Source organism: Juglans regia, chromosome 12 (genome assembly GCF_001411555.2).
Source record: "Juglans regia cultivar Chandler chromosome 12, Walnut 2.0, whole genome shotgun sequence".
Taxonomy (NCBI): Eukaryota; Viridiplantae; Streptophyta; class Magnoliopsida; order Fagales; family Juglandaceae; genus Juglans; species Juglans regia.
The window spans coordinates 29067247-29084739 of record NC_049912.1 but is presented as its reverse complement, the minus strand read 5'-3'; the positions used below and the strand labels follow the sequence as shown (position 1 = coordinate 29084739).

General features: G+C 34.9%; 3 protein-coding genes across 5 annotated transcripts; 1 reads left to right on the top strand and 2 right to left on the bottom strand.

Moving 5' to 3' along the window:
• Positions 1 to 1986: 1986 nt before the first annotated feature.
• Positions 1987 to 6201, bottom strand: LOC109013854. The gene is made up of 8 exons (XM_018996078.2): positions 5906 to 6201; positions 5054 to 5127; positions 4663 to 4704; positions 4363 to 4404; positions 3611 to 3694; positions 2969 to 3056; positions 2356 to 2453; positions 1987 to 2274 (listed from the first exon to the last, which is right to left on the bottom strand). The coding sequence occupies exons 1-8, from the start codon at positions 6093 to 6095 to the stop codon at positions 2248 to 2250; spliced, it is 645 nt and encodes a 214-aa protein (XP_018851623.1). The 5' UTR covers positions 6096 to 6201; the 3' UTR covers positions 1987 to 2247.
• Positions 6202 to 7009: 808 nt separating this feature from the next.
• LOC109013855 (vacuolar protein sorting-associated protein 24 homolog 1-like) lies at positions 7010 to 9667 on the bottom strand. Of its 2 annotated transcripts, none has more exons than XM_035683273.1 (6): positions 9398 to 9667; positions 9207 to 9283; positions 8310 to 8412; positions 8030 to 8151; positions 7440 to 7634; positions 7010 to 7345 (listed from the first exon to the last, which is right to left on the bottom strand). In XM_035683273.1, the coding sequence occupies exons 1-6, from the start codon at positions 9507 to 9509 to the stop codon at positions 7265 to 7267; spliced, it is 690 nt and encodes a 229-aa protein (XP_035539166.1). In that variant the 5' UTR covers positions 9510 to 9667; the 3' UTR covers positions 7010 to 7264. The 2 variants fall into 2 exon arrangements, with proteins under 2 accessions (XP_035539166.1, XP_035539168.1); XM_035683275.1 differs by having other exon boundaries at positions 7019 to 7345; positions 9207 to 9275; positions 9398 to 9500.
• Positions 9668 to 10805: 1138 nt separating this feature from the next.
• LOC108984032 (glycine-rich RNA-binding protein RZ1B-like) lies at positions 10806 to 17079 on the top strand. Of its 2 annotated transcripts, XM_035683394.1 has the most exons (5): positions 10821 to 10940; positions 11079 to 11211; positions 12644 to 14529; positions 15764 to 16245; positions 16632 to 17079. In XM_035683394.1, the coding sequence occupies exons 4-5, from the start codon at positions 15767 to 15769 to the stop codon at positions 16876 to 16878; spliced, it is 726 nt and encodes a 241-aa protein (XP_035539287.1). In that variant the 5' UTR covers positions 10821 to 10940; positions 11079 to 11211; positions 12644 to 14529; positions 15764 to 15766; the 3' UTR covers positions 16879 to 17079. The 2 variants fall into 2 exon arrangements, with proteins under 2 accessions (XP_018811403.2, XP_035539287.1); XM_018955858.2 differs by lacking the exon at positions 12644 to 14529 and having other exon boundaries at positions 10806 to 10940.
• Positions 17080 to 17493: the final 414 nt, after the last annotated feature.

Below are 17493 nucleotides of genomic sequence, written 5' to 3'. Positions count from 1 at the left end.
TTAAAAATTTAAATTGAGATTTTAGTTCTTGCTAATGCATGCAAAAGTAATTATCTGCCTTTGTAAGAGCATTGGCAATGGCTAGCCATTGCCAAAGCCAAGTGCAAATTTTACCTTTTTTTATCACAAAATTTCTACATTGAACTAGCTATAGCCATATATTTTAGTTTTGAGCTACAGTAATTTTTCCCATCTAGCTATATTTGGCTATACACTATTGAAGGACCAAATGAGTTTTTTATTATTTTTTCTCAATTTTCCTCCCTTTCCCTCCCTTTTTAGTAATTTTTCTTGCCAAATTACTTTTCTTTTATGATAAAGTTTCTAATTGAGGGTACATTTATTTTCTATCATTATTAGCTTAATACACAATATAAAAATATAAATAGCAAAAAAAAAAGTTAGCAAAAATTAATTTGTTGGTTTCAAGAATTGTTGTATAATTTTTTTTTATCAAATATTATTAAAATATATGAAGTATATTTACAAAATATGAAAAAAAAAATTTGTCAAATATTATTAAAATATATAATATAATAATATTATTTTGACTTTAAAATGACTAGTCCAATGTGGACTTAGATAGTCAAAAGTTAATACAATAGCCAAAATGTAAGATTTTAGCCAAATTTTAGACTTGGCAATGGCTAGTCCATTGCCAATGCTCTAAAGCTACTATACTGCCTAGCGTCAGCGGTCGATTAAGACGGTCAAACATTGCTTTTCCCTTGCAAGAACAACACGTTCGACTGAGTAGCTTGACTCTTTTTTGGGTTGAGTTCTTTATTCGTGGAACTGCGGATATACTTGTGGGGCGGTGTTGTTTCATCGCTAAATCCCTGGTTTTATTCCTTTTTATGCTCCAAAGCTGCCAGTGTTGGTCCTGCATTAGTGCAGGTAAAGGAGTTTCTTGTACTTGCATTCATGGTCCCTATCTGTTAAAAAACTTAGGAAAAAAAAGCTCGAGAGATTGATTTCAGTTTAAATCGAAAAATATTCTCAATTCATTTTATTTTATATTATTTTATTATTATAAATTTTTATATAAAATATAATAAATAATAAATTTTTTTAAAATTTTAAAATAAAAATAATATTTTATTCAATTTTTAACTTTTATTTCAATTTATTTCATTTCAGCTCATTATCAAAACCTAACTAAAAAAAAATAGAGAAGACAGCAGTGTGTACTATCTGCAAATTTTCTTAGCAAGCATACCACCTGAAACAATATAGTTTAGCTCCTTAAAATGAACATTTTTTTCCCATTAGGAATGCGATTCAAAAATATCTCCGTGTAAAGTTCGGAGTACTTTGAATGGAATCAATGATTAGTAGGCAATGTTGCCCCTTTTTTTTTTTTTTTTCCTTAAAAAAGCAATTATATTTCATTAGATAAGATGATACAAGAGGAGAGCTGAGATTCCCCAATAAAAACTCCAAAATAACATCAATACAAAATGAAGGATAAAAAAAAAAAAAAGGAATTTTTAAGACCAATTTTTTGGTCTTCACACATGTCCTAAAAGAATGTTATCTTAAAATATAGAATAGTGACAAATGCACTATTCTTCTGGCGTGGCCGCCATCTGCTGCTAAAAGCTTTTTGGTGCAGCTTTTTGGCGGTTGTAGGATGGGGTGGTGGGGTGTCTGTAGTCAGATGGCGGCCGGAGAGCAGCAGATCTAACCAAAACCGAATCGATGGAGGGAGGAGGAAAAAAACACTACCTTGAAAGTGTATGCACAGTGCGAAAATGTAAAGGAGAAGGAAATTAGGGTAAGAGGCACAACTCCACCCTCCTCTCTGGCAGTGGCTCTTATGGAAGGCAGAGATTTTCTAGAGAGAAGACAGAGAATCTCTCTCTAAGATAGGGTGGCAATATCACCTCGTTCATTATTCACGTCCAAGCAATTCTATAATGATGTGACATATTGGGCCATTGGCCATGGGATCAAGCCATAAACCATGAAAGGAGTCAAAAGACAAGATAGCCATTGCAACTGCCAACTACTGCTATTTTTTTTTTTAAACACATGCATGGTGGGTACTAACACCATGGTGAAGATTCTGATAACATTGGAAGTTTGCAGGACCTACGAGCAAGAGCATTCATACTTACATATGCCTTTGTTTCCAATACAACAGAATGTGTTATTTTGAATGGAAAACCGGATGATCCACTAACAGTTAAAAATCAATCTCATGAAGAGAAGCAATACTCTTGCAAGCATCTGATTTTCATATGACTAAGTCGACCTGGATTGATTTGCAGTCTGCATAAAATATAGGTATACCAGGGGTAAGATGGAGGTGATTACACAGAAATTCACATAGAAAGCAGGGAAAATTTTTACCATCATTTCATGGTCACCCATAATCTCTTCTATCAACTCCTGCAGTGGTTTATCAGCACTGTTGGGAACAAGAGCTGCAAATACAGCTGGCTCTAGTCCTGTGCAAACAGGCAGTTCCAAATTTGATGTATAATAATACAAATTAATCCCAAAGACAGCACAATTGTCCTTGATAGAAATAAGCAAAGGGGTCACCCGCTAGAAGGAACGAAAAGTCCACTTACGCTCAGAAAGAGGAGAGGGGTCTGTGTGGAAACCACTATCTTCAACTATATACAGCGAAAGAACTAAACCACTAGGAGTCCACCATCTGACTTAAATGCCAGTACAACGGTTATGCCAGTACAAGCATAATACCCAGGCCATAATATTGGTAACAATTTCCACAACTCAACATCTTTTTGTATTAAAGCATCTATTATTCTTTCCATGGTGAAATTTCTAACGATTTTGATTTGGTTATGTTGATAGGGAGTTCCTCTATTCAATCCTTTTCCTTCTTATTGATGTATTGAGATAAGATTTCTAGAACTTCAAAATTTCAGGTAGCCTTTCAGTTTGAGTCAAAATTCTCAAAATAACTACTAGTCAAAGTGAATGAGAAGTCCAATACCAGTTTCAGGAAAAGCATCAATAAACATCATCATCTCCTCTCCACTAAGACCAGATAAGAAGCAGATCCGTGGTAGTGACTTGGCTACCTGCAAAACAGAATACACCAGTTACACTGACTTACACATATAATTTGAATGCAAGTTAGAACTTAATTAGTGATCATGTGAGGTGATCCTTCAGTTTATTAGTCACTAGCGCACTGCCTTATCTTTCTGAGAAGTATTGCCTTCTTGTCAAATGGGTAAAATGCCTACATCAATTATTTGGTTGATTGGAAAAGAATGTTGAGAAGTTTTGGAGTTCAAGGCAGCCAAAAAAATAAGAGTGATGTAAAAAATTATCCAGCAAATTACATTTTCCAAAGTGATATATACAAATATTCAACAAATTGAACAAAGAAATAATCTACTAAGATCTTAAGATGACTCCGTCTATGTGAGAGTTCTATGAGTAAAGATGGACTCATTTATATGCTAGAAGAACATGATGTATTTCTGGCAAATGATGTTAAAACCTGATTGGAAAATTTACCTTCCTTATAGCATGTTAATGACGAGATACGATAGGTATAATATAGATGAAAGTTTGAAAGGATTCTGAATGAGAAAGAATGAGTAACTAGCAATTTAAAGAATTCAACCTTTACTGTTTCCAAATGAGTTTGCCTTGTATGCATTGCTTCCCATAAGGAACTAGTAATCATGTCTTCAGTACAGAAGATAACCTACAATAATGCACATAAGAGAGATTGGGTACATGTTCAGACGAAATGGATCTTTGTTTCCTACCCATCATGATAACTACCATGTCAAAGAGAAGTTTACTCTGATAGATGAGCATATAAAGAAATGGGAGGATTAACACCTGACATGACATGGTGCACACTAGTTTTGGCCTCAAGATACATTACACAGCAATATCTAAAAGACAACATAAAGTTAATTAATGTCCCAACCTCTGCCCATTGTGATCCTCCTTTTAGCCAATCTCTAAACAATTTATTCATCCATGCCAAACCAAAATTCACTCCCCTCAGAAAGAAAAAATAAATCACAAGAATTACCCCGAAAGTTTAGTTTGAAAACAACGAAATCACAAAAACAATGTTTAAGCATGGAATTGCGTCCTCATGGTACTCAATTATCTTCTAGAGTTTGTTATTTCAGCCAATAGACTTGGCCAAAAAAAGAAACACTTTATAGGTTTTGTTTACAGTGAAATTTCCAATATAATTTTAATTCAAGACCAAATGTCAAACAGAAACTTATAGTATAAAGGGAAAAAAATCATTTCTCTATTTTAGGTCAACGCTAGCAGCCAAAACTCCTTCATCAGTCTCTTTCCTTAGTACTTGAAAGGAAAATAAACACAATAATACATAATAGATATTACCTGCAGGAATTCGCCATCCAACTCTTTCAAAAGTTGCTGCATCTGCATATAGAATACACAAAAAGGAATTTTAATTCATGCAGAGACTGATCTCTTCAGAAACCACTATAACTACTACGACAGTCAGGAAAAGATCTCAAATATGTCAATTTTAATGGTCTTCACAAAAGGATGAATGACCTTTGTGTTGTGTTTTTGTGCATTTGGTTGCTGTAGAAATGACAGCTTATGTTGGATGGCCAGATGGAAGCAAAAGAAACATGAAAAGCAAATTTCAACAGATGAAAGACAAGAAGTTACCTTCACAGTTTCCTCCACTTCAAAGCCCAATAATAATAAAGCCTGCCAAAATTAAATTAAATTTTTGAATCATCAACCTTATTCCGCCAAAAAAAACAAAAAAGAGAATTACATCAGTTTATACAGCCTTCCAAGAATATGACCCCCTCTGTTTCTTGTTCCCATCAATTTCATCCAAACATAAATCATTGGTCTCCACTTTCAGGGCAAATCACATAGACGGAGAATCTGAATTTTAGATTTATTCAAATTAAGTTCACAAAACTTGTATCTTAATTCTTAGGATTGATACATGTGGCAAAAGGACAAGTATCTCAAATTATGTGCAATGGCTTTCATCACACCAAATAAAACATATAAAATATTGGGAACGAAACTAACCGGAACTTACAGGTGGACCATATATGGGATCATCAGCATTCAAAGGTACAAATTTCGAATCTTCAATTAACTCACTAGAGGCTCCTGTAAGATGAATATAATTATTCAGAAACAAAGCAGTTATAGAAGCATCAACAAAATAAGATAGAAACTTTGAGTATGTAAATCAAAACCATCCTCTAATGCAAATGGCTCTCCATGAAACAAGCAGAGTGACATTCAATTACTTCTAACATCCCACTATCCGTCTACAATTCTCATTAATTCAGCCGTAGTCTCTGCTCCCCAAACCGAAGCTCTTTATCTTCGAACAAAGTGCCGGCACATGACAACAAGCACAACTTCAATTTGTTCTTTTATCTGATGTCATGTGCTCTTTTATCTCGGATTTTTTTTCCAATTAAGAAACAGTAAGACACAAAATCAATTGTTCTAGGTATCTGGTATTGTTTCAAAAGCAACATCAAACAACAGCGGCAGTAAATCGCCAACAAAAACTGAATTTGCAAGCAACCAATAAATGCAAAACTTAACATCTGTATAACATTAATACTATGCTAATTAACGCATACCTATCTCCAAACTGCCCATCTTAAATGAAAACGAGAGAAGATAAAGATGAGAAAGTTAGTTCCCATCTGAATTCGTAAGTGTTTGATCTCATCTCATTATTATAATTTTCTCAAATTCTCGTATACAATTCAATTTTTTTAAAATACAATTCAAACTTTTTTAAATTACAAAATAATAATAATATTAAAAATAATATTCTAATAATATTTTTTTAACTTTCTTTTAAACAATCTCATCTCAACATCTCTGAATTCAAACCAGCCTTAGAAGCCAGAAGGGTATAGCTTACCTTCGGAAGAGGATGCTCGTGGTAGTGGAAATTGCTTGAGCTTCAGCTGGTTGATGTGGTTGGAGGATGAAGATGAAACTGTTGAGACATGCGACTTTAAGAAAGGGTGGTTTAAAAAACCTGAAGTGACCCAAAGTGTACGAGAGGGCAGAGAATGAATAAGAGAGAACCCAAGCATTGAAGATGCCATGAGAGAGCGCACTCTTCTTTATCCGTGCATGTTCACGAACTGACCCATTTTTATGTTTTATCGACGATAAGGTACACGATGATATCAGATGGCAATGGCTTTTTCTTCGTGTTAGATAAACTTTAAGGTAAAGTATAACCCGTATAACAACGCCATTTACCGCCATTACAAAATCGTCATTATGCTTTGTAGCGACGATTTTTTCTTTTAAAAAAAAAAAAAAAAAACTCTAATTTTTTTAATACAGTTATGGCTCCGATTGGTCCTGAAAAGGTGCATACATGGCATTACTATAGGAAGCTCCTGAATGAAAAATTGCAAACTCATAAATTTATAATTTTGCACTCAATTAGTTTACTTACTAAGTAAAGACAAAGTGATAAAAATGTGACCGGCTCGAATTGACCCGAGTTGAGACATACATACCATAAGGTCATAGACGCACCATAAGAAACTCTCGAGCGAAAAACTCCAACCACATAAATTTACAACTTTACACTCAATTGATTTCCTTACTAATTAAGGACGAAGTGATTACCGGCTCCTATTGGGCCGAACATGCGGCATACATACCATACCACAAATACATATCAACTAAATTAAAGAAAATCAACCAGTCACAATATATTGAGTGTTGGACCAATAATAGCAGGCCCAAAAGTTTTCCCAACTACAGCTCATAAAGAAAGGTGAAAGCCCAATTAGCTACCCAACTAGTACGGCCCATTTGGTTTATTTGTTACATGCCTTGTGGAAAGATAAAAAAGGACCCATGACCGTTAGTTGGGCGACAGAGGTACACGAACACACGACGTACTAAGGGAATGGGAAACCGTTAGACAATTTTTTTTTTATTTTTTTTATTTTAAGGTAACTGTTAGACAGGTATAAATACAAAGAAAAGAGCACAAATATTTATTTGAAGGAAATTCACTTATATTAGAACAGAAAGTAAGTTCATACTTGTTTAAGAAGTAAGGTATTACATGACAGATCAAACACAAACGGCCATTGTAAAGAAACTACTTTTGTCACAATGATGTATGCATCATGTAGTATGCTGGGTTTGGAGCCCTACACTGCCAAATAGAACGATTGGCTCCAACAATAATTTACAGACTCATATTTTCTAATACGGTGTGAATAAGCCATCCTCACAATGCAAAAAACTACGATCTCACTTTCGCAAGCCGTGCTCTCAACTCTTCCAGCTCTTCCTCATCGTCTGCACCTTCGGCAATAGCCTCTTCCTGTGTAATCACCAGATCGAAGAAATAATTAGTTCCATCATTTCTTGAAGAAAACATCATGTGAAGATATAAAAGCGAGTAAAGTTCTACTCACTTCTTGAGAAGTGCTAGCTCTCTGGGCAGGTAACACTATCCTTTCCTTCCTGGCAGCTTCTGGAAGCTGAGCAGCCGTCTCACCAGCTATTTCAGTCAGGACTTTGTCAACTTCTTCTTCAGTTTCTTCCTCCATATCTTCCGAATCCAATGCTGAGTCAACAGCATCAGTCACGAATTCTTCAATTACCCCTGCCTGAATTGAAAATTGTTACAACTAGAGAACCCAAGGAAGCAAGAACCTATAACAAAACTTATTACTTTAGAAACAAACCTAAAAATTAGTGCTTAACAGCTTATATTCTGAAACCTTAGCATGCAAGAAGAGTCTCTTTCTGCTTAGACAACTAGTTTACAAATTAGATCTCTGGGAAGAAAGATGCTAACAGTCAAATTTTTGCAGATTAAATAACATCAGTTTAACCCCAGTGGGTACTAAACAGATCAGACACACTCACAGACATGCAAACATGCCATTCAAATCTCTCCCACAGGAAAGTAGATTGGTGATATGCTGAAATAATTAATACCAAAAGAATATAACAAGATGCAAAAACTTAGTTCACTTTCTAACTATAAAGAAAATATTACCTTGATAATTTCTTTGCTAAATTCTTGCATTGTGAGTGCCATTTCCGGAGCTTTCATGAGGTTATTCACAAGTTTCATGACCTCTGCACTCTTGGACAAATGACCCACAGTACGGGCAATTGCTGCAAGTTTCAGAACATACTAGTTAAGTTGAGTTGACAGTAAAAAAAGAGGATTGTTAAGTAATAGTTAAACAAGGTAGCATGTTATTTTACTCAAGGTGATATGCATATTTTGCTTCAAGACTATAAATAATGTTCAGATATGTCAAGCATCATACCGACACTTTCTCCAAGATGCATTGAGATTGAGTTCAGTTGGGCCTTATTCTCATGAAGGCGATTCACAGTCTTTCTTGACATCACAATTTCCTTCGCAAGTGTCTGACATATGATTCGCGTAAGGAATGGAACATAGAACACGTGGAGGAGATGATAGCTTTATTATAACAACGCAACACTAGACATCTAATTCAATGTAAGAAGCAGATCCAAGTATCCTATGTGGCTAACCCTATGCTCAGATGCAGTTACACGTGTCATGGTTTACCTTAGACAAAAATGCAAGGGCGCCATGATGCTCAATGAGTCCTTTAAATCACTCTTGTAATAAACTCAGTATTTTATATTGAAGATGTTATTTGATATTACAATTCGAAAGAGGCTAGATTTCTTGATTGAACCTTAATTAGTGAAAGCCTTATTAGCACAAGGATAATCATTTCCAAACTCAAATGGGATAAGAAAAAGATTCTAAAAACTGAAAACAGAAAGACATAAATCTGGTGGCATTCTAAACCAGATAAGTGTCCTAGGCCACACAATACACTTACATTACCAAGATACACGCTCGCCCAATTAATTAAATGCATTTCTTCTCAATTGCATAACCTGTTCATGACCCACATATAGTTCAAAGAATGTGACTCTAGGAACCTTATGAACTAAGGACCAACCTTTGTTTTTTTAAATTTCTAAGGTCCTACCTAATGAGCCCCAAAATCACTAATGTAAAGGTCATCACGCATTTGAATCCAGGAATGTTCAAACAAGTTCCCAAGCTTTTCCATAAATGATGTCAAGTATAAAACAGGACATGAAAAGTTTTAACAAAGAAACACTAAATTTAACAAGTATATAAATAATCAAACCGTACAGGAAAAACAAATTGGTGATACCTTTGCTGAGCCCATGTCATTTCTCTTGGCAGCTTCTCTAATTGCTTTATGCACGCTCTTTTCCTCCCTCTGAACATCTAAAACAAACCCATGTTTTTCTTAGAGGAAATTCATCATCAAAACAATAATTAAGACAACCCATCGATTAGAATTTCCTTGAAAACCTGAAAAAATAGTATTTAAAAACATGCCTCTGATTTGGCGCTCGATATTGCGGCACTCTTGGCGTAGCTGTCGTTGCCAATCTCTCAGTTGCTCTTGCGGGCTCGGTTTGGGCTTCAACATGCCCTTAAGCTTGTCCATTTTTCTACGGACGTTCTACCAAGAAAACATAAAAAAAAAAAAAAAAAAAACTTCAGAAGATGATGATAGTCTGCTTAGGATCAAAGCATCTTCTTTATTTCAATTTTTGTCTTCCCGGATAAAGTAGCCATTTCCTTTATGCGTTTAGCCAGGGGTGGCTGTGCTAATAAGGAGCTACGCCGTTTTACCACTTTGCAAATTAGAACCGCGTCTCCTTTCTGGGTATCAATTTCTTGGATGAGCAAAAGATGAATTTTCTAAATTTTATCATTTTTAAGATATTAAATATTTTAATTAATGTATTTTTTGGAAAAATATTTTAATTAATATTATAAATTTTAATATGACTAGATATATGAAAATATGGATAATATAGCACTCCCATCATGCTATCATGGAATTCCAATTTGCAAACTAAAAACAATGAAACATCAGATATCTGTACTAAAAAAACTTTTTATTAACATTAAAATCATATATTTGGTAATGACCAATAAAAAATAATTATTAATCTTTTCGAAATTTTGAATTATTTTCAACCAAAAAGATTTTTCATTTTGGGAAAAAAAATATATTTAAGCCTATATTCATCTCATCGGCTTGATAGAGCACTAGTAATAGTGTAAGTAAACAAAAATATTATTCTCGTCAATCATTATTTACTACTTCACACCTCACATTCTATAAAAAATACTCTTACATCTTATGAAAAAAAAAAAAAACTGTAAATGTGGAGATTAGAGTATGAAAATGAATAGTAATTGATGAGTATAATTCATAAAACAAACACCAATGCAAACCAATATTTAGCTAATAAGTCCATTAAATCTATTACATTGGAAGAGCCAAATGCAAGTTTTTAACTTACAAGCTACAGTGTTTTTACAAGCTACAAGGTACTGTTCATAATATGTTGATTACTCTATTACTTATTTTTCACACCTCCAAAATTTGATTAGATTAACAAAAAAAGATAGTTGATAAATAATACTTTAATTATTAATTAACATATCATCACTATGATTATAAAATATAAAAAAAATTAAGAAAACAAATATTATTATTAAATTAATAATATTATTTTATTATTTTAATTAACAGATGAATCTAATGTGAGAATTTCTCATAGATAGAATAGATAAAAGAAAAATTACGTTATTTTAACCAAATTTTACCTTTGCCTACACAAATGTTAATGCTCTAAATTGAGGCCCAAAGTTCGGCCCGAAAGGCAGAACCCGATCCAGTTTCCCGTACCATCTAGGGTTTCGTAACTTCGTTAAAGAGCCAACAGTACAGTAGGCCGATGTAAATAATTTCTCTTCGTTAAATCCCCGAAGTTTGGAAAGCTAACAGAATCACGCTATTTAATTGGATTACTCTGCTATAGAGCTAATCTTCGATCTCTGCAGCAGCGTCTCGAAGCCTGAGGTCAGCACAATTTCCTTTCAATTTCTATTTCCCTCTCTTTTTGGGAAACGAACACTACTTAGGGTTTTTATTTGATACTATCTGTTGAATGCTCGTCGAGTTTTTATTGTTCTAATGGTTATTTGTTTTGTTACATAGACGGAGGGAGAGAGAGACAGCGATGGCTGGTAAGGAAGAAAACCGAATATTTGTTGGAGGGTTGTCGTGGAACGTCACCGAGAGACAGCTACAGCATGCCTTCGGTCGCTACGGCAAAATTCTCGAGTGTCAGGTTCGGATTTCTTGATCCATTTTTGTACCTTGTTCTTTCCTTCTGTTTGGTTCCTCAGAAAATGAAGAAAACGAAAAGATCTGATTTTGGATTTGATTCGGTGTATTCTTATATCTGAAATATGGAAAACTTCAGTTGTATTAGAAAAGTAAGAAATAGGCGAAGTTGATACTTAGACGATATCTTCGAATTGCTGTTCTTTTTAATCTCAGTATGGTGTTACGGTGTATTTATTTTTTTGATAAAGTTAGAGTGTATTTGTTTTCACTTCCTTGAATGCTTGTGAAAAATTAAACATGAAAAGGGAAGAAAAATACAAAAAGATAAGTCTCACATAAAACATGGTGATCTTTGATTTTCTATATTTCTGGATTGTAGGTTGATTGTTATTGCGTTATAGTCATGGAACCTATTCTGTTCTGTGAAAGAGTGAGACCTGCTCTCGCACGTGTGTCTTCTCATATTGGCTCAATTATGTTAGATCTTACCACTGCATGTTATTGCGTTTCCTCACTGTACAGTGAATATATATTCATGAATTTTTGCCGGAATCTTGGCTAGTGAAGGACCATGCCAATGCACTTGCACATATGTTTGATTTGCTCCTGCTTTAGATAGTTTGAGACAGTAATCTTGTTGGATAAACCATGGACATAGTTATGGATATGCGCACTCCTACTTGTTTAGAGAGAATAAAAGTAAATCTATTTACTAATTTTTAAATTTCAGTTGTTTTCATGTCTTTAGAAGCAGATGATTTTGCAAGTAATGTCTTTGTTTGAAGTTCAAGTTAAACAATTCATTGGCATTACAGATTTCTGAGAGCCTAAAACTAAGTTCCTCTGGAACTATGTGTTACTGTGCGTTTAATGTTGTAACTGAAATTGCAAAAAAGAAAATCTTAATGTGTTTTTGAAGTGATTTGTAAATATAGAATATTGAGTTCTATTTCTGTTGCTCATCCCTCCTCTCCTTTTCTTGGTCATCCATTGATCCAAGTCACAATGGTAAATCTGTTGAATTGCATGTAGATGTGTTGAATGATTCTCTTGGTGCAACTCGTGTGCTTGTGTTTTAAGTGAATGGTTTCCTTTGGGTAACCCTTTCGGTTTTAAGAATAATGATTCTATAGAATTTAGTTTGGGAAATATTTTGTTTATTGTTTGAATTATTTAATATGTTGGGTTTTTTGTTTCTTTTCAAAAAAAATTGAAACATAACTTGGCTTTGATGTTGTTGTTTTCTTCAGTGAATAAATTTTCTTGATTCTTCCTTCTCTTAGTAACAAGCTACTTGTTTAAGTTTTTTATTTTTATTTTCTGGAGATGGTGGTCACAAGCTTTTGATATCTCGTAGATGGATTTTTTAGAGATGTTTTGGTCGGAGTGATTGCATTCAAGTTGCTGAACCTGAATGTTATTCTTGTGATTAGATTAAGCAGGCTGTTGTGTTTAGAATTTTCAATTCAGGAAGTACTCAAATGACAGATGGTTTTTGGATATGTGGTTGGGATCCACAAGAGAATCTCAAATTTGGAATGGATATATATATGGATTTGAGAACTGGTGGACAAATAAAAAGACTCGCATGATGTATTAGACATTGAGAAATACTGTTGCGGAGCTTACTGAGGTCTGTCCTGGTTTTTCTGACCGAGGAACCGAAGAGTACTAAAATGATTGTTGTTTGGTCAAGTGGTATCTCCAGTCATTCACTTGAAGAATTTTATTCATTTTAGCCAAATGAAAGGATATGGGTCTTCTTTATGAATTAGTTGTATCAGTTTTACACTAGTAAGGCTAAATTTCGAATATCTAAGGCTTTGTGAGGAAAAAAAAGTTTAATGGATTCAAACTAATGATGGTTCTTGTCAGTTTGATTTTTGTATCAGAGGATCAAAGGGGTATATTTCATTCTAATCATAATCTGATTTGAGGTCGTATCTACAATGGTCTTAAGATTTTGAATCAATTTTAGTTGCCTAATAAACAATGCTGCAGTTTGTCTGAGCCTGTAACTGCTTTTGGGTGGCAATGAGATCCTCGCATCTGCTAGTGCAGCTGGCTCATGGTGTCCAAGGTTTCTGATTTTGAGCTGTGTCCAACAAAATCTCTCTGCTTTTAGTGAGTAACTTCATTATTTCTTTTTGAGCATGGATTTGGTTGCATGGATGGACCATACCTTTGTCTTTACTTGTTAAACCCGTTTATGCTATGGTCCCTGTCAACAACTCTCAAACTATCAATTTCAAGTTTTGCCATTCCATGTTACGCATTTCTACTCGGGCAACTATAGACTATCCATGCAGTTGAGCTTAATTTATTACAAATTTTCCGCATATACTCATCTCGGCTGGACTGCTCTGGTGCCTGAAACTATACGCGTCTAGATTAAATATTGATGCTTCATGACTTGGAAGTAATGACTGGATCACCGACTTCATTATCCGTAAAGAAAAGCTGCCTGAGATGCTATATCGATTCAAATCTGATGTCTGGGCATCTTCACAGATTTTGTCATCTACGTTAACTCTTTGGCAATGCTATATTCAACAGCACAGAGATCTAGTACATATAACCCGTTGTTATGCCAGTTGAAAGTTTTCCCTATTAGCGATAGCTTGGATGCCTAGTCTCTGTTTTCTAAGGTTAGATTTGTTCAGCTTCAATTTTATCAGCTGGAACAGATTCTTAGTTTCACCATCTTTCGACAGTGTAAATGACTGGTTTTTTGTAATCATTTCACATTTCTGGTTGATGAACCGTTGAGGAAAGCAGCAGCATTATCAGAAAAGTTAGGCAGTAGTCTCCAAAATGAAGATCTGATCTGATTGGTTATATTCTGACGGTATATATGTGTTTATTCTGGATTGGGGACAGGTTCATGGTTCCAAAAAAATGTCTTGTTCTGAGGTTATTGCTGCCCGATGTCCACCCTATGTTTGTTTCTGGGAGAGATTGATTTTGACTGATACATGGGTACCTCCATATTTTTCGTCTTTAGATGTTTGTTGTTGAAATTAATGACATCTTGATCAGAAGATACCGAATCTGTTTGTACACTGTCACAGTGTCACTACTGAAAAGATTAAGTGGGATTTTCTAATCATTTGTTTACATTCATTCTTGACTGTATGGTGGGTTAAGACCAGTGTTTATACTCCAACTGGTATCTCAGATTTTGTGGGAAGTTCAGTTCAGTGTCATGTTTATCGTCAGATGACAGACATTTACCATCTGGCTGATTCTTCTGGTTTGTTTAAGAATTCTTTGCAATATGAAACAAATTGCATTGCCTTATCCTTAGTGGAAAAGAAAAGTAAGTCATCTGCTTCAGTTTTGAGCTTAATATTATATTTTGTCCAAGTTGTATTCTGATCTTATACTTTTGACTGAATTTCTTTCTCTCCTATTATTTTTAGTTGATAAATATTATCTTCAAAGACAACATCTAGCATTTATTATTCTTGTGTCCTTCACAGATTTCTGAAAATATATCTGCAGTCATTTCACATTGATTCATAATATCATGAATGGCATCTTGATGGTTTACCAAAATGATTTTTCTTACCCCAATACACTTTTCACTGGGATTATCAGTATTATCAGCTCACTGGGATTGTCAGTATTATAAGCATATAAGGTCAGATAGAAAACGATTTTCTTCAGCCTATAACCATGAACCTCTAACTTGGTCACTAACATACATGATCTCCATGTCTTAACTCCCCCCCACTTTGAGCAGTGGTGCTAATAATTCTTCAAATGGCCTTTTTCTAGCCTAATATTATTAGAAGTTCGAGTTGTCTTCAAAGTTAATCTTCTCATATCCATTTACTTTATAGAATCACATATCAAAATATAAATTCCTTTATAGGAATTTATGTATATATATATTTTTTAAGTTATCAAAAAATATATATATATATAAATTCCTTTATAAAATAGTGATTCTATAAAGGAATTTATTTCCTATCAAAATAAATTCCTTTATAGAATCACTATTTTATCATATTATGATTTTTCTAAATTTTTGTAATATTGCTCAAAACTTGAGGAGTCAACTGCTGGAATACTGAAAGATGGTTGCCTGAAATGCTCATTATAGTGGATTTATGGAGCTTTCTTATGCATTGTATATTTTCCTGCTTCTCATTCATCATCTGAAAATTCTGTCATTCATTAAATTTTTCTTGCGTAGTTTGCATCAGCTTTTTGTTTGCATCAACAAATTAAGTAGTCATGTTCACGCAAAACCTTGTTTGGAAAGACATATGTTAGTACCTCTTATTTACAACCCAAACCCCCCCCCCCCCCTTCCTTCCTTTTTTTCTCCCTCCCGTGAAGTGCCAGTTCTTGGTACTTACTACTACTTCAGTTGCATTTTTTAATATACCGTTCTAGCTCAAGTCATGGTATTTATAAGGTCATGTTTGGTTTCTGTCCTGCTTATTGTTTCTTCATTAATTTCCAACCTTTTAGTGTTGCTTTATCCTATCAACTTATTTTAGTTACATATATATAACTGCTTGACATGATCTCCTTTATTCTAGATTATGTTGGAAAGAGATACAGGCCGTCCACGTGGATTTGGGTTCATTACTTATGCAGATCGTCGTGGAATGGAAGATGCAATACGGGAGATGCATGGACAGGAGTTTGGTGACCGGGAAATCTCTGTGAACAAGGCCCAACCCAAAATGGGGGGAGAAGATTTAGACCATGGCTATAGGGGAGGAGGTTACTCATCTGGTGGCAGAGGAAGCTATGGAGGAGGAGATAGGTCTGCTGGGCAAGACGACTGTTTCAAGTGTGGGCGCCCGGGTCATTGGGCCCGGGACTGCCCTTTAGCAGGTGGTGACCGAGGTGGGGGTGGAGGTTCATTTTCTTCTCGTTCTAGGTTTGGAGGGGCTGGTGGCCGTGGGGATCGCTACATGGATGATCGTTATGATGGAGGTCGCTATGGAGATAGGGACCGTTTTGACAGCAGAGACAGCAAATATGGAAGCCGTGATCATCGTCATGTTGGTGACAGGTATCCTTCTTTAATATTATTGATAAAACTGTAACAATAGTAAAAAAATCTGATCTCATCTCCTTTCCAAACATCACTCAAACACAAATACTTTTGAATTGCAAATCTTCAACTTTTTCATTTAATTATTACAATTTTTCCAAACTTTCAAACAAAACCAAAAGACAATTCAAACTTTTTTAAATCTCAAAACAAAAATAATATTAAAAAATTATATGCTAACAATATTTTAACTTTATAATATTTTTATTCAATTTTTCAAAACTCAAATAAAACATCCTAATTCAAACCATTTCGTTACAGACTATCTTAACTGCTAGTTTATATAAAAAAACAAGGTCATGGGTCTGGTTAATGGTGGTTTGACTTATTTGTAAACCATGCAGGTATCCTCCTGGTGGGGATCGCTTTGCAAGTGACAGGTATGGTGGTTCAGATCGTTATGCACAGAATGGTTATGGCAAAGACAGGGTCTATGATAGGGACGGGGGCTCACGAGGAGGCAGCGATAGGTATGGAAGTGGAGGGCCAGCAAGGACTGAGGGAAGAAGTTATAAGAACAGGTCGGGGCCCTATGATCGCCCTGATCGCCCTGACAGGGCAGGGCGCCCATCATCCTTTGATCGCTACTAGATGTTTTGTGGTTATGTCCTTTTGAAGCTTTGAGATGTACACGCTATGCTAGTAGGCTTTGGTTTTTGGTTTTTGGTTTTTTATGAAGGTAGGACAGCAGGTTTGATGGATTACTTGCCCCTTTCATCTGTTAATTTCCCTTATTGTCGTTACAAAACTGAATGAATGCTTGATGACCATTCTCCATTTGGATTAGGCAAACCCCCCCCCCCCCCTTCATACAATTATTTTATAAAAATGTGCTCAATTTAGAACATAATTGTAAAAGTTTGTCAATTTGTTTTTCATGTCAAATGTGCGTGGAAGTAAACAATAATCGGACAGCCTGAATATCAGAAAGGCAGATAACATCTGGGAGCATCTGATACCATCCCTCCATTCAGGAAACTAATATTTACGCTTTTAAGCTTTTCACCTCAAATTCTGGCGCGGCATTTCTCTGTGTTTGTTTCATTTCTCGTTCTATCAATCATCTGTGGCGGTTGATATTTTCAGTTTCTTGCACTTTCTAGTTTTACCTGCCCTTATACTCTCAAACTTTACAAATTTACGGTTCTTTATATGAAGAAAGACTCTCTGGAATTTAGACTTCTCACCAGTAACACTTAGCAGTGA

Bases quoted from the DNA above. Each gene is read 5' to 3' on its own strand.
- LOC109013854 (XM_018996078.2), bottom strand. From the start codon at position 6,095: ATGGCATCTTCAATGCTTGGGTTCTCTCTTATTCATTCTCTGCCCTCT. The intron at 5,128-5,905 runs GTAAGCTATACC...TTCATCTTACAG, and splicing joins ACGAGCATCCTCTTCCGAAG to GAGCCTCTAGTGAGTTAATT. The intron at 3,057-3,610 runs GTTGAATTCTTT...TCTGTTTTGCAG, and splicing joins CTCATTTGGAAACAGTAAAG to GTAGCCAAGTCACTACCACG.
- LOC109013855 (XM_035683273.1), bottom strand. From the start codon at position 9,509: ATGGACAAGCTTAAGGGCATGTTGAAGCCCAAACCGAGCCCGCAAGAG. The intron at 8,413-9,206 runs GTATCACCAATT...ATCATATGTCAG, and splicing joins ATGACATGGGCTCAGCAAAG to ACACTTGCGAAGGAAATTGT. The intron at 8,152-8,309 runs GTATGATGCTTG...TGAAACTTGCAG, and splicing joins GCATCTTGGAGAAAGTGTCG to CAATTGCCCGTACTGTGGGT.
- LOC108984032 (XM_018955858.2), top strand. From the start codon at position 11,101: ATGGCTGGTAAGGAAGAAAACCGAATATTTGTTGGAGGGTTGTCGTGG. The intron at 11,212-15,763 runs GTTCGGATTTCT...CCTTTATTCTAG, and splicing joins GCAAAATTCTCGAGTGTCAG to ATTATGTTGGAAAGAGATAC. The intron at 16,246-16,631 runs GTATCCTTCTTT...TAAACCATGCAG, and splicing joins CATCGTCATGTTGGTGACAG to GTATCCTCCTGGTGGGGATC.